General features: G+C 46.7%; 1 protein-coding gene across 6 annotated transcripts in view; it reads left to right on the plus strand.

Annotated features, from left to right (window-relative positions):
* TUBGCP6 (tubulin gamma complex component 6) overlaps positions 1-15,788 on the plus strand; it is a 141,568-nt gene that overhangs the window by 35,140 nt on the left and 90,640 nt on the right. For all 6 annotated transcript variants that reach the window (XM_085894657.1, XM_085894655.1, XM_085894656.1 and 3 more), the window contains 3 exons: positions 6,096-6,187; positions 8,734-8,867; positions 8,985-9,134. In XM_085894657.1, the coding sequence (XP_085750783.1) occupies positions 6,096-6,187; positions 8,734-8,867; positions 8,985-9,134 (376 nt within the window). The remainder of the gene's footprint in view (positions 1-6,095; positions 6,188-8,733; positions 8,868-8,984; positions 9,135-15,788) is intronic.

Genomic DNA, 15,788 nt, shown 5'->3' on the forward strand with positions numbered 1-15,788 from the left:
CTGCAAATGACGCTCGTGTCGCTGGGGCCTTTCCAGTTTCCCCTCGTCAGCTTCACTTTAGATGTCCATATTCTCCGAAAATACTCATCTTTCGGGAATACATGAAGGCTTACACCGTCTATGGATGTATTGCTGCATCCTGCTACAATACATCTTGCAGGCATTTTCGAAAGTAAGGCTAAAACTCTTAAAAACTTTCGCGAAACAATCACAGGAATTAAGACGATCAGTGAGATAGTAAACACATGTGCACAATGCATTTGTACGTACTTTATACGGCGCGCGACATCTCATCAATCGATTCTGAGCGAGTCGCATTCTGGAGATGACGTCAACGGTCACGTGACCTGCGGTTCGCTGAACTCCACTTTTTTGAGATGCTGGGCATAGCAAGTTGTGAAAAGCACTACAAATGTTCGAAATATTGGTCTAATTATCCCATTGTTGATTTTAAAAAAGACACATGGGTGATTTCTTCACTAGGAAGGTCAAGTTAATAGATAAATAACCAGAAACTTGAATTACATGGGACCTTTAACAAAATCTGTAAGGGAAACGTTGATTTTGCAGCACAACCTTGTATCGCAATTAAATCTTATGTGCTTAGCTATTTTGGATTTTATGTAAAGAAGTGGATGTGGGCTTGGTTTTTGTCCATTTGATAAGGATTATAGATAATAATCATGAAGCTTCATTGATCACAGTGTTGAAACTCTGTTTATATGTTCATTTGACACAAAAGATGTTTTATTATATTTTCAGACAAATTTCAAATAATATGAGATTGTGTCATATCCACATCCTGGTGTGTGCCCCGTTTTAGAATAGGTACACCATATCCCTGCATAGGGCTGTTGTCAGGAAGGACATCCAGCCAGAAACAACATTGCCTCAAAAAGGGAACAATGATGGAAGATTGTCATGGGACCCGCAATGCTAACCCCTGCTCGAGCAGGGGAAAATGGCCTAAAAATGTTTGTGTGTGTTTGTGTGATGTCATATCCCCCACCCCTTGCTGATATTTCTACTTTACAAATGCTGAATGCTTTTTAGGATGTTTACAAGGAATTAAGGCGCATGAGGAGGCCATTAGGCCCATCATGCCTCCACCACACCAATTCCAGATTTAATCAATCCGTTGATACCCCTTCACTTTATGTGCAACCTTTTTTGGTTGCTACACTGGTACTCATTTCACCGACCGCGGAAGGATGACAGGCTGAGTCAACCCCCTGGTGTTAATTTAACGGTAACAAAGGGCTTGAACTCAGGACCCTAGGATCCCAAGCCACCACCCCAACCGCTAAGCCAACACCAGGATAAACCAATGTTGGTGTAATAAGTCACTGCACTGTCATTATAGTCAGGTCAGGTTCGATCTGTGACCTGCTACAGGTACCATGTAAACCTGTACTAACCTGTTCCATGGTCGGGTTGTCGGCGACTAAACCGTCTCCCCCACCAGGTTTTCTGGTGAGGGGGGTGTTTGGATATGGACACCCAGCAGGATTAAAAACAAAACCTGTCAAAGGGCGGAGGAGCTCCTTGTGAGCCAATGGCCATCCATATCTAGTGCCCAACTGTGTCTGCAGACGTCTTCCTGCAGTTGGGTTACTTCTTATTAGGAGGTTGGCGGCAGGATTTGCACTCCGGCCACCGTAAAACCCTTCATTCCGCAAAACGCAAAAACGCAAAAAAATCTGAAAACCCACTCTGTGGGAGTACCTCCTGTGCAGCTTCCCTTCGCAGGGCAGCTCACCGGATGACGGGATTCGGGCAAAGCCTTCGGGACCCCCAATCTTTGATGATAGGAGGGAAACCATGGGGTAACATCCCTGGGTCAGATTGCGGGAAAGTGTGTCGGAGTGGTGCTGAGGTGTCGTCCACCAGATGGCGGTCTCCTTGGGTTAACCTGAGGCGGTCCCTTCGGGTGGGTGCCTGGAATGTCCTATCCCTAAGAGAGGATGATCACCTGTCTCTGTTATCATCTGAGCTCAAGCGTTTGGACATCGGGATTGCAGCTCTTCTGAGGTTCGGAGACCGGATTGCGGCGAGATAATGGTGGGTGGTTACACCTACTATTGGTCTGGTCGCTCTGATGGTTACCATACCCAAGGAGTTGCTGTAGCTGTGTCCAATAAGCTGACCCCAATGATAATTGAGGTAACACCGGTCAACGAGTGTATTATGAGATTAAGGATTCGTCACTCCTTAGGTGTCATTTCCCTGGTCTCTGTTTATGCTCCGACTGAGGCGAGTGATCTCACCGTGAAGGACGCATTCTACGCCACACTCGAGTCTGTGGTTGATCACTGCCCCAGACGAGATACACTTCTAGTCTTGGGGGATTTCAATGCATCGACTGGAACTGATAGGGATGGTTATGAGGTGTGTGTTGGTCCCCATGGGTCAGGAACTATGAACCAGAATAGCACTAAGTTCCTTGACTTTGCAAGAAGTCATGGACTTAGGGTGGCTGGTTCATGGTTTCAGCGCCCACAAGCTCATCGCTGGACTTGGTATTCCAACGCTGGCGGTGTGGCAAAGGAGATTGACCATGTCCTCATTGACGGTCGTTGGAGGATGATCCAGAACTGCAGGGTCGACCGGAGTGCGCAGTTCCTCAATACTGACCACAGGCTTGTTGTAGCAACTCTAAAGCTGCACCTTAAATCCTGGAGAATGGTACCATCCCAGCCTAGGCTAGATGTTGCCAAGCTCAGGGATGAGAGAGTAGCTGAGGAGTTTGCGAACAGGCTGAGTGGACACTTGGGGGGTCTGGGTGCTTTGGGGGGTCCTGAAGAGTTGTGGAGCATCCTTCATGACCACCGTCCTTGATGTTGCCGGTGGATGTCTTGGAGCTCACCGCAGGGCAAAGAAGAATTTTGTCTCTCAACGGACACTGGATACCATTGACCAGAGTCGCAGGGCCAGGCTGAATGGCAGAGCTGAGCTGTTCAGGGAGCTGAGGCGTAAAACTGTACGTGCACTGAGGGTGGACAGGGAGGCCTATATGCAAGGAATCTCTGAGGGGGTAGAGCATCACCTGTGGACAGGTGATTCTCGTCCCGCTTACAGGGGAATTCGCGCATTACGTTCATCCAAGCCCATCCCTCGGAGCACTGCAGTTCGAGCAGAGAGTGGTAGGCTCTTGACAGAGGAGTCTGAAGTGAAGGCCCGCTGGGCTGGTTACTTTGAGCGGTTGTACCAGGCTAATCCCCCAGCTGTCGAGTTGGACATCAAGGGTATTACAATCCCTGTTGCTGACCCTCGAATCAACTGTGGTCCACCTTCGCTTGTGGAAACACGGGCTGCGGTGAACCAGTTGAAATGGGGCAAAGCTCCAGGGATCTGTGGCATCCATGCCGAACTTCTCAAGGCTGGTGGAAATGCTGCACTCGTGTCGTTGCATGCAGTTTTGTGCTCTGTCTGGAACACAGGCATCATCCCAACTGACTGGAAGAGGGGCCTTGTTGTCCCTCTCTGGAAAGGGAAGGGTGATCGCCAAGACTGCAACAACTACCGAGGGGTGACGCTGCTCTCAGTGCCGGGCAAGGTCTTTGCTCGGATAATTCTTGATAGGGTTCGCCACCATCTGCTTGAGCACCAGCGTCCAGAGCAGTCAGGCTTTTCACCAAAGAGGTCAACGATTGACCGTATCCTTGCCCTTCGTGTCCTCACCGAACGCAGACGAGAGTTTCGGCAGGGGCTGCTTGCAGCCTATGTTGATCTCTGTAAAGCGTTCGATTCAGTGAATCGGGATGTCCTCTGGAGGATTCTTGGTCTTCGTGGGGTGCCACCAAAACTGATCGATTTGATGTCTGAACTCTACTCTGGTACTGAGAGTGCTGTGAAGTGTGGTGGTACCACCTCTGACTTATTTCCAGTTGTTACTGGAGTTCGTCAGGGATGTGTACTTGCCCCCACACTTTTCAGCACTTGTATGGACTGGATTTTAGGGAGGATGTCGGAGAGATCAAGTTGCGGTGCATCGTTTGGGAATGTCAAGATCTCGGACCTTGATTTTGCAGATGATGCAGTCATCTTTGCGGAGACTTTAGACATCCTTTTGGGGGCCCTCGAGGTGCTGAATGAGGAGTCGGAGCCGCTGGGATTACGGGTTTCTTGGGTCAAAACTAAGATCCAGGCTTTCGGTGACATCTTGGATGCTGCTGTCCTGTCTGTGTCTGTTTGTGGTGAGTTTGTTGAGGTCGTGGAGAGATTCACTTACCTTGGCAGTGATATTCATGTGTCTGCTGACTGCGAGTCAGAGGTCAATAGACGTCTGGGTCGGGCCTGGGGAGTCATGGATTCACTGGATCATGGGGTGTGGCGCTGCCGGTACCTGTGCGGGAGGATGAAAGTCCAAGTCTTCAGGTTCTTGGTACTTCCAGTCTTGCTCTATGGGTGCGAGACTTGGACTCTGACCAAGGATCTGAGACGGAGACTTAATTCCTTTGGTACCAGGTGTCTTCGGAGAATCCTTGGCTATCGCTGGTCAGATTTTGTGTCCAACGAGCGGTTGCTTGGAGAGACTCGGATGAGATTTGTTACCTGCATAGTCCGTGAGCGTCAGTTGCGGCTGTATGGACATGTGGCTCGTTTTCCTGACGCTGATCCTGCCCACCAGATTCTCTCAGCGAGGGAGTCTCATGAGTGGAGGAGGCCAGTGGGCCGACCACGTGCCTCATGGTTGCAGCAGGTTGACCATCATCTCAAGGAGATGGGGATGGGCCTGGCATCTGCCTGGGGTTGGCCAGACGGAGGCCCCTGGAGTACCGGCGAAAAGTGGACGCAGCGAAGCGCTGTTCTGGCACATGCTCCCATACCTGACCTGACTGTCATTGTCTTTCTTGATTTACCAGTTTTACATCGTAATCAGAAAAAATAAAATTACATCAACTCCCTGAACTCCAGCCAAGTCTACGTTACTCCAAAGCGATGTTACAAACTAATAAATGTAATGGTTAGAGCTCGGTTACCAGACGCGGTGGTGTAATGGTTAGAGCGTCTGCTCCAAGTCTGGGACTTCAGTGGTTCAAATCCTGGCCGAGTTGTACCAAAGACTATAAAAATGGTACATGCTGCTTCCTTGCTTGACGTTCAGCATTTAAAGACTTGAAAGCATGGACAATCCCTATAGGTTGGCATCCATGTGTAGGAGGAAATGTCTCCTTCGAAAATGTCCCATTGAGTGCGGTGAGAAAGGCGATGTCGTTGGTACCCAGAGTGACCTGGGAAGTGACGTCAATTTCCCGAAGCTCAGCAGCTGAGTTTGTCGTGTGTGCGTGTGCGCGTGCGCGCGCGCTCCACTTATATCCTGTATTTAAAAAGAAGAAGCATATATTTATGCTTCTCAAATGGGAAACCAGCACTGACCTCCCTTACCTTACCAATAATCCTAGAAGCATATCGTAAGATCAACCAGTCTGTTTCACCTGATGAGTCGCGATTGCAAGTGGCAAGATCAATAGCCCCGGATTGTTGGTCGAGTCCGGTTGTGTGGTTCACGTAAATGTCGATGCAAGCTTTCCTTTTTCTTTTTCTTTTTCAATGAAAAACTTAAATTTTTTTTTAAATTATATTCAGATCTTCAGTATGATGAAGAAAATGAGCATTAACACAAGTTTAAAAACGATTCGCTTTCTTGTCCAATGCGATTGCCTTTTTCTTTTCTTTGCTTTTTACTTACGAAATCTAAGATTTCGTATTTATATTGATGATTTCTGTCCTCTGTTTGTGTGTTTGTTTGTTTGTTTATTAGACAGGCACGATAACTTGAGAACGGAAGAAGCTACCAATGTCAAATTACACCACGTGATTCAGGAGGGTGATGGCTAGTGCTGATTAGATTTTGTTCAAAATCGGTCAAAGGTCAAGGTCACAGTGAGGTCAAACATTCGATTTTTGATGGTTTGGTACAGAATCATCGTAGAAACATCTGGTTTGCGTCGCTACCTTCTCTCGAGACAGCTTTTATTAGACAAGGTCAGAGGTCAAGTTGACGATTTCGTAAGTGCCAGTCTATGACTGCTTGTTTTGTTGTTTTTTATTTTTATTTTTTGATATTGTTTTACTTTGCTGACATCTTGCAGGTACGTCCACGAGTGGGTGTATGAGGGAATCTGCAAGGACGTGTATGGTGAATTTATGATTGAAGTGAACGATGACTACCTTAATTGCAAAGGTATTGCAATGTTATAAGTGAAAGCAAAGGGACCAGGAAAGCACACCAAATCTTTCGATTCTCTCTTCTTTTCTCCATCGATTGATTGTTTTGTCAGTCCTTGCATTACCCCATTGGTTAAACTTTAGTTTTTATTTCCCGAAACAGTTTTTCAACATAACTTGATCTCGGCTTGTGAAAATAGGTTAAAGGCAATTTAGTAATAGCAACACAAAGTCATAGAATCAACAAACACAAGGAGAGGAAACAAGTTAATCTGCATGTAAAAGGGTTAAGCGAGGAAAGGTTAATGGAGGTAGTAAAGACTGTGGGTAGATATAAAGGATGGCAAGAGATGGTGGTGCCCCACCTGCTTGAAGTTATGGAAGGAAGAGTACAATTGAACCACCTCTGGAAATCAGTTCCACAAATGGGGATCAGGGGATGATAAATATAGTGTTGGACAGTAAGCCTGGATTTTGAGAATTTAACCAGGTGGGTGTTACTGGAAGAATACATGAATCTTGGAGGAGCAGAGTTAGGTTAGAGGGCTAAAAGGGTAGAGAGAGAGAGCTAGATTGGAGAATGGGCAGGCAAAAAAATTTTATGAAGCAAAAAAAAATCCACCTGACCGATGTGAGAGTAATAGACCTTGTGATCTGGCCTCATTGCGGGAGATGCCAAGATACAAAAGGGCGAGGTAACTGGTAAAAGTTTCGAGACCGAATTGAAAATCGTGGCTCAAAGGTCCAAGGGAACTTGGCCAGGGTGAATAAAACTTCCCCAAACTTTCCTGATAGAATATGGTAAATGAAAAATGCTGGTTAATATTGCTTGGCACAAATCTGCTAATTTTGAACATAGTTGTGTGATTTGCACCTTTGAATATCCTTAAGTGCGCCTGCAAATATCCATGTAGTTTGTAGAATGACTGGAAAGGTTAAAGCGTTGAGTTATTGGCTTAGTAAGATTTTACATTGTGTTCACAGAAGCAATCACCCTGCATGTAAAAGTGATCTTTGCCCTTTATCCCAAATGTACAATTTATTGCAAAGGGAACACCTGATACAGCATTGGTGGAAATAAGAGTCAAAATGTTCAGTGAATGTGAGGGAGCTTTTAGACCCTGAAATTAAAGTGGTTGTTTTGGTTAAAACACAGTTGTTTAGAGTGCCCCCCTTGTGGGTTTGAAAGTTCTTTGCTAGAGTTCACAGAGTGATTGTCCTCTTTAACCATGGAATTTCACAAGTTCCTGTCATGCTTAAAAACAATGAGGTGGTTGTTAAAATCGAGACGGTTACAACTCAAAGTTTCTCCGTATGTTGTTTTTGACTGAGAGGTTGCTCGGATGATGAGTCAATGCGAGTGGAATTCGTTCTTCAGCCTTTGCCTCAGAAAGTTGTGAAGCCGTCTAACCATCATTATTGTTGGCATGGTCTATTGCTATAATGGTGGTGGTATACCCTCTCTCTGCAAATAATTTCCACTTCTCATCAGACTTTAATTTGAAGTCTAAATCATTGCTGTACAATGGTGGAGCCTTCTTCTTATTCCTGCGTATGGCAGCTTGGCTGCCGGGTCGCTATCATTTTGTTGGGGTGTGACTATTCCGCTGATGCTGTGGCCCTCTACCAGTACACTAGAACTCATTTTGCCGACCTCGGGAGGATGACAGGCTGAGTCAACTTCACCTGATGTTAATTCATTGCCCAACAGGGCTCAAACTCAGGACTCGAAGATCCCAAGCCAGCCACCCTAACCACAAAGTGAACACCAGGCTTATGGCAGAGCCTAAGGAATCGAGAGTCGAGAATAGACCTTTTTTGTCAGGGAAGGGTGAGACGACACATTTACCAAACTGAGTGAAATTGTCGGCTTGTAATGGGCAATGTTGTCCAGGCCATTATCTTTGACTGAAACATTAATGTCGAGAAAAGTGACAGAAGTATCTGAAATCTCCCTTTGGCAATGAAGGGCACATGATAGGTTTTGATAAAATCGACAAACTATGCAGTTCAAGCTCGTATCTACTGCTGGATGTTGTCATGCAGTCATGTCTGGAGCGGTTTTAAAATTACGGTTTGGGACCATTATACTGATCAAAATTTGCTACTCGACAATCCAAATAATCAACAAATGATAATACATCTGGGACCCTAACCCAAACCTCAACCTCCTGGTTGGTAATTTAGACCTTTGATCCTCGATCTTTACTCTGGTCCCTTTGAAAATGGACTTCTAATCCTTTATCCAGCTCCTTTTTATTGACCCATTCCCATCACCATTTCATCTTTCTTTCGATCTGGCAAAAGGTTAAAATGCTCAACCCTGGTTGCACCTCACTTCCCACTGCAGTCAACATTCTCCGATTGGTTGTTGGTTGATGAAATCCGTTATATTGTATTTTATTTTAACTGTTCTGGCAAATCGAACATATGGGATCATCCATAGTTTTTGACCTTTTATTGTGTTGATGAACTGGATTATTCATGATGTAAAGCACAATGCAGTGTTACTTGACATTGAACTGGATGTGACTGTTAATTATGGTGCACCTTTTGGTACAGATAAACGCTACTGGACACACGGCTATGTGCTGCAGTCGCATAAAGAGGAGCTTCCATTTTTTTTGGACAGCCTGATGCATGACATGTACTCCTGTGGTAAATCCATAAACCTCCTGAAACGATGTAACCCAAGGGTAAGCCAAAGCTCCCCTGAGATATACTTCCAATTACAGTAGCAAGCAAGTTTTAAGAGCTTTTATCAAGCCTGGCTCTGCCCCCCCCCCAAACTCCTCTTTTCTCTTTATTTGCAGCACTACATATGCTGGACAGAAATTCCTCTACCCCCGATAACCATGAATTTCTCTTCCGAAGATCTAATGGCAATCGAGAAGGAATGTGAACTGTACAGCAGGAGAATGCAGAGTGTAGCACGTTCAAGTTGTGAGAGCCGAGAGGAAAAGGTACATTTGTGTGATGTCTCCTCCTGTCGATGAAACCGCTCTTTTGTTTGTGTGAAATTATTTGTATACTATTGTTTCGGTTTGTGGTAGAGTTAAGCAAAACGGTTCGGGGCAGGGAACAGATGCAGAGTTTGTAAGAAATTGACACTGTGTGTGTGTGCGTGTGTTTGTGCGCGCGCGTGTGCGTGCGTGTGTGTGTGTATATAAATATATATATATATATATATATATATATATATATATATATATATATATATATATATATATATATATATATCCAGTCAAAAGTTTGGACACACTTACTCATTCAAGGGTTTTTCTTTATTTTTACTATTTTTGACATTGTAGAATCAGGTCAGGTCAGGTCAGGTATGGGAGCATGTGCCAGAACAGCGCGTCGCTGCGTCCACTTTCCACCAGTACTCCAGGGGTCTCCGTCTGGCCATCCCCCAGGCAGATGCCAGGCCCATCCCCATCTCCTTGAGATGCCGATCAACCTGCTGCAACCACGAGGCACGTGGTCGGCCCACCGGCCTCCTCCACTCATGAGACTCCCTCGCTGAGAGAATCTGGTGAGCAGGATCAGCGTCAGGAAAACGAGCCACATGTCCATACAGCCGCAACTGACGCTCACGGACTATGCAGGTACCAAATCTCATCCGAGTCTCTCTCAGCAACCGCTCGTTGGACACAAAATCCGACCAGCGATAGCCAAGGATTCTCCGAAGAGACCTGGTACCAAAGGAATTAAGTCTCCGTCTCAGATACTTGGTCAAAGTCCAAGTCTCGCATCCATAGAGCAAGACTGGAAGTACCAAGGACCTGAAGACTCGGACTTTCGTCCTTCCGCACAGGTACCGGCAACGCCACACCCCATGATCCAGTGAAGCCATGACTCCCCAGGCCTGACCCAAAAGTCTATTGACCTCTGACTCACAGCCAGCAGAGATATGAATATCACTGCCAAGGTAAGTGAATCTGTCCACGACCTCAACATCCTCACCACAAACAGACACAGACAGGACAGCAGCATCCAAGATGTCACCGAAAGCCTGGATCTTAATTTTGACCCAAGAAACCCGTAATCCCAGCGTCTCCTACTCCTCATTCAGCACCTCGAGGGCCCCCAAAAGGATATCTAAAGTCTCCGCAAAGATGACTGCATCATCTGCAAAATCAAGGTCCGAGATCTTGACATTCCCAAATGATGCACCGCAGCTTGATCTCTCCCACATGCTCCCAAGACTCCAATCCATACAAGCGCTGAAAACTGTGGGGGCAGTGCACACCCCTGACGAACTCCAGTAACAATGGAAATATGTCAGAGATGGTACCACCACATCTCGCAGCATTCTCAGTACGAGGGTATCATTCAGACATCAGATTGATCAGTTTTGGTGGCTCCCCAAGAAGACAAAGAATCCTCCAGAAGGCATTCCGATTCACTGAATCGAACGCTTTGCAGAGAACAACATAGGCTGCAAGCAGCCCCTGCCGAAACTCTCGTCTGCGTTCGGTGAGGACACGAATAGCAAGGATACGGTCAATCGTTGACTTCTTTGGTGTAAAGCCTGACTGCTCTGGACGCTGGTGCTCAAGCAGATGGTGGCGAACCCTATCAAGAATTATCCGAGCAAAGACCTTGCCCGGCACTGAGAGCAGCGTCACCCCTCGGTAGTTGTTGCAGTCTTGGCGATCACCCTTCCCTTTCCAGAGAGGAACAACAAGGCCCCTCTTCCAGTCAGTTGGGATGATGCCTGTGTGCCAGGCGGAGCACAAAACTGCATGCAACGACACGAATGCAGCATTTCCACCAGCCTTGAGAAGTTCAGCATGGATGCCACAGATCCCTGGAGCTTTGCCCCGTTTCAACTGGTTCACCGCAGCCCGTGTTTCCACAAGCGAAGATGGACCACAGTTGATTCGAGGGTCAGCAACAGGGATTGTAACACCCTTGACGTCCATCTCGACAGCTGGGGGATCAGCCTGGTACAACCGCTCAAAGTGACCGGCCCAGCGGGCCTTCACTTCAGACTCCTCTGTCAAGAGCCTACCACTCTCTGCTCTAACTGCAGTGTTCCGAGGGATGGGCTTGGATGAACGCAATGCGCGAATTCCCCTGTAAGCGCGACGAGAATCACCTGTCCACAGGTGATGCTCTACCCCCTCACAGATTCCTCGCACATAGGCCTCCTTGTCCACCCTCAGTGCACGTACAGTTTTACGTCTCAGCTCCCTGAACAGGTCAGCTCTGCCATTCAGCCTGGCCCTGTGACTCTGGTCAATGGTATCCAGTGTCCCTAGAGAGACAAAATTCTTCTTTGCCCTGCGGTGAGTTCCAAGACATCCACCGGCAACATCAAGGATGGTGGTCTTGAAAGCACTCCACAACTCTTCAGAACCCCCCAAAGCACCCAGACCCCCCAAGTTTCCACTCAGCCTGTTCGCAAACTCCTCAGCTACTCTCTCATCCCTGAGCTTGCTAACATCCAGCCTAGGCTGGGATGGTACCATTCTCCAGGATTTAAGGTGCAGCTTTAGAGTTGCTACAACAAGCCTGTGGTCAGTATTGAGGAACTGAGCACTCCGGTAGACCCTGCAGTTCTGGATCATCCTCCATCGACCGTCAATGAGGACATGGTCAATCTTCTTTGCCACACTGCCAGCGTTGGAATACCAAGTCCAGCGATGAGCTTGTGGGCGCTGAAACCATGAACCAGCCACCCTAAGTCCATGACTTCTTGCAAAGTCAAGGAACTTAGTGCTATTCTGGTTCATAGTTCCTGACCCATGGGGACCAACACACACCTCATAACCATCCCTATCAGTTCCAGTCGATGCATTGAAATCCCCCAAGACGAGAAGTGTATCTCGTCTGGGGCACTGATCAACCACAGACTCGAGTGTGGCGTAGAATGCATCCTTCACGGTGAGATCACTCGCCTCAGTCAGAGCATAAACAGAGACCAGGGAAATGACACCTAAGGAGTGACGAATCCTTAATCTCATAATACGCTCGTTGACCGGTGTTACCTCAATTATCATTGGGTCAGCTTATTGGACACAGCGACAGCAACTCCTTGGGTATGGTAACCATCAGAGTGACCAGACCAATAGTAGTTGTAACCACCCACCATTATCTCGCCGCAATCCGGTCTCCGAACCTCAGAGAGAGCTGCAATCTCGATGTCCAAACGCTTGAGCTCAGATGATAACAGAGACAGGTGATCATCCTCTCTTAGGGATAGGACATTCCAGGCACCCACCCGAAGGGACCGCCTCAGGTTAACCCAAGGAGACCGCCGTCTTGTGGACGACACCTCTGCACCACTCCAACACACTCTCCCGCAATCTGACCCAGGGATGTTACCCCGTGGTTTCCCTCCTATCATCAAAGATTGGGGGTCCCGAAGGCTTTGCCCCAATCCCGTCATCCGGTGCGCTGCCCTGCGAAGGGAAGCTGCACAGGAGGTACTCCCACGGGGTGGGTTTTCAGATTATTTTGCGTTTTTGTGTTTTGCGGAATGAAGGGTTTTACGGTGGCTGGAGTGCAAATCCTGCCACCAACCTCCGAATAAAAAAGTAACCCAACTGCAGGAGGACGTCTGTAGACACAGTTGGGCACTAGATATGGATGGCCATTGGCTCACAAGGAGCTCCTCCGCCCTTTGACAGGTTTTGTTTTTAATCCTGCTGGGTGTCCATATCCAAACACCCTCCTCACCAGAGATCCTGGTGGGGGAGACTGTTTAGTCGCCGACAACCCGACCATGGAACAGGTTAGTACAGGTTTACATGGTACCTGTAGCAGGTCACAGATCTAACCTGACCTGACAAGTAAGAATAATTGTAGAATAATGGTGAAGATATCAAAACTATGAAATAACACATATGGAAAATAGGTAGTAACCAAAAAAGTGTTCAACAAATGAAAATATATTTTATATTTTAGATTCTTCAAAGTAGCCACCCTTTGCCTTGATGGCAGTTTTGCACACTCTTGGCATTCTCTCAACCAGCTTCATGAGGTGGGCATGGTGTTTGATGGGTGATGAGGTGTGCTCTGTTTCTGCCAGATGTCGTGCTTTGCATTCAGACCAAAGAGTTCAATTTTCATTGAAGAGTTTTTTCAGGCCACAGAATCTTTTGCCTCATGCTCTCAGAGTCTTTTATGTGCATTTTTGCAAATTCCAGGCATGCTGTCAGGTTTTTTTTTTTTTTCTTCGGATCTGTTTCCGTCTGGCCACTCTCCCATGCAGCCTAGATTTGTGAAGTGCTGCAGAGGCTGCTGTCCTTCCGGCAGGTTCTGCCATATCGGCCAAGGAGCTCTGTAGTTCTGTCAGAGTGGTCATTGGGTTCTTGGTTACTTCCCTGACCAAGGTCCTTCTTGCCAAGTTGCTCAGTTTGGTCAGACGGCCAGCTCTAGGAAGAGTCTGGGTCGTTCCATATTCTTTCCATTTCCTAATGACTGAGATCACTGTACTCTTGGGAACTTTCAACACCAGGAATTGTTTTATCCCCATCCCCAGATATATGCCTCCTCACAATTCTATGTCAGAGTTTACAGAGAGTTCATTTTTTTTTTGGGGGGGGGGGGGTAACATGGCGAGGCTCGTGTAAGAGCTAATACACAGAAACATATTATGAGGTGGGAGACGGAAGCACAAAATAGTGGGGAACAGAGACAATAGGAGATCTGTAGAAGGAAAAGGATGGGCGGGGTACATGGGGGTAAAGAATATGGTATTTCAGGAAGGATTGAGTTTCAGGAAGGACTGCATTGAGTTTCAGGAAGGAAAACAGGCAATTTGAAAGAGGTGAGTTTGTGGTGGATTAATGGGTGGAGAAAAGATCATGGTTTTGGATGGGGCGAAGATATGAGATGGTGGTGAACGGCTGTTTTGAAGACCTTGAGGGAGGAGTGGGACTGAAGAGAGCATGAGAGTTTGTTCCAGAGGTGGGGAAAAAGAGGAATTAAAGAGTGAAGGTGAGCAGTGATTCTTGATTTTGGCAGTTTAAGCAGAATGGGGTTTTTGGTGGACCTTGAGCACCCTGTGTAAATATAGGGGGGACAAATCACGGACAAAGCAGGGGGTGCAAGGCCAGAAAGGAGACAGTAGAAGACAGAAAGACCACCATCCTGCCTCTGGTGTGATATTGAGAGACCCAAAGACTAGGCTTCATCGCAGGAAATACCAATGATCCTAAAAGTCTTGGTTTCCACAGCGTTAAGTTTGGTGAGAGGTAGGAGCACCACCCCAGATGGGAGTGCAGTATTCCATCAGACCGTAGATAAAAGCTTTGTAAGTGGTGAGAATCTCAGGTGTGCCAAGGAAGGACTTTGCACGAACGACATCCTCGGAGACTGGCTTTTGAGGCGAGCTTGGAGATGTGGCTTTCCCAGGAAAGATCATGGCAGATAGTGAAGCCCAAAAACTTGAATGAAAGGACATCTTCAAGGGCATTGTTGATAAAGTAGATTGGGGGAGGGGAGGGTGCATGACCAGCTTGTGATTTTTTTTTTATCCCGGTCTGCAGAGAGTGAAGAGGCTGCTGCCTGCCAATCAGTGCGATGGGAGATCTTACGGCACAGGCTGGCGTCATCAGCAAAGAGATAAAGGATTTCCCCGAGAGTGAGAGATTATTAATGAAAAAAAGGAATAGCACAAGGCCAAGAACACTGCCTTGAGGAAGTCCAGCCTGGCCGGGAAGAGGAGTTGATAGAATTTCATGAAGAGCTACGCATTGACTGCGACAGGAGAGGAAGTCTGCGAGCCATGAGTGGAGATTGCTTTGGATACCATAAGAAGAGAGTTTGGAGAGCGGTGCGAGATGCCAGAATGTACCGAAAGCTCACGATGTGTCTTGGGAGAGATGGCTCTGATCTCAAGTTTGGCATTTAGGACCTCCATCCATTGTTGGAAAAGCAGAAGCAGCATGTCCAGGGTTGAGTGACCTGGTCAAAATCCAAATTGATGGTCAGAAATCAAACCATTTGAGATGAGGAATTATTTAATGTTTGAAGCAATGATGGATTCCATTACCTTGCTGATGATTGGGAGCAAGCTGATTGGTCTGTAGTTGCAGCTTGAGTTATGGTAGTTCTATATTCTTTCCATTTCCTCATGATGGGGCTCACTGTGCTCTCGGGAACTATCAACATGAATTGTTTTATCCCCTTACCCAGGTCGATGCCTCCTCACAATTCTATCTCAGAGTTCTACGTACAGTTCCTTGGACTTCTTGGTGGAGTTTCTGATGCGACATGCACTGTCAATTGTGGTATCTTGTCTGGAAAAGTGTGTTTCTTTCAAAGTCATGTCCATTCAATTGAATTGGCCACAGGTGGACTCCAATCAAGTTGTGGAGACATCTCGAAGATGATCAAAAGAAATTGGATGTACCTGAGCTCAATTTGGAGTGTCATAGCAAAGGGGTTAAATACTTATTGACTCGAGACATTTCAGTTTTCATTTGAAATTAATTTGTAAAAAGTTCTGAAAAAGAAATTCCACTTTGACATCATGGGGTATTATGTGCAGATAGTGACAAAAACATCTCAATTTAATCCATTTTAAATTCAGGCTGTGACAACAAAATGTGAAAAAGTGGAGTGTGAATACTTTCTGAAGGCACTGTAGGTCTGAGGCTTCA

This window comes from Eptatretus burgeri, chromosome 9 (assembly GCF_056783735.1).
Source record: "Eptatretus burgeri isolate ZD-2024b chromosome 9, Ebu_testis_v1, whole genome shotgun sequence".
NCBI classification, from domain to species: domain Eukaryota; kingdom Metazoa; phylum Chordata; class Myxini; order Myxiniformes; family Myxinidae; genus Eptatretus; species Eptatretus burgeri.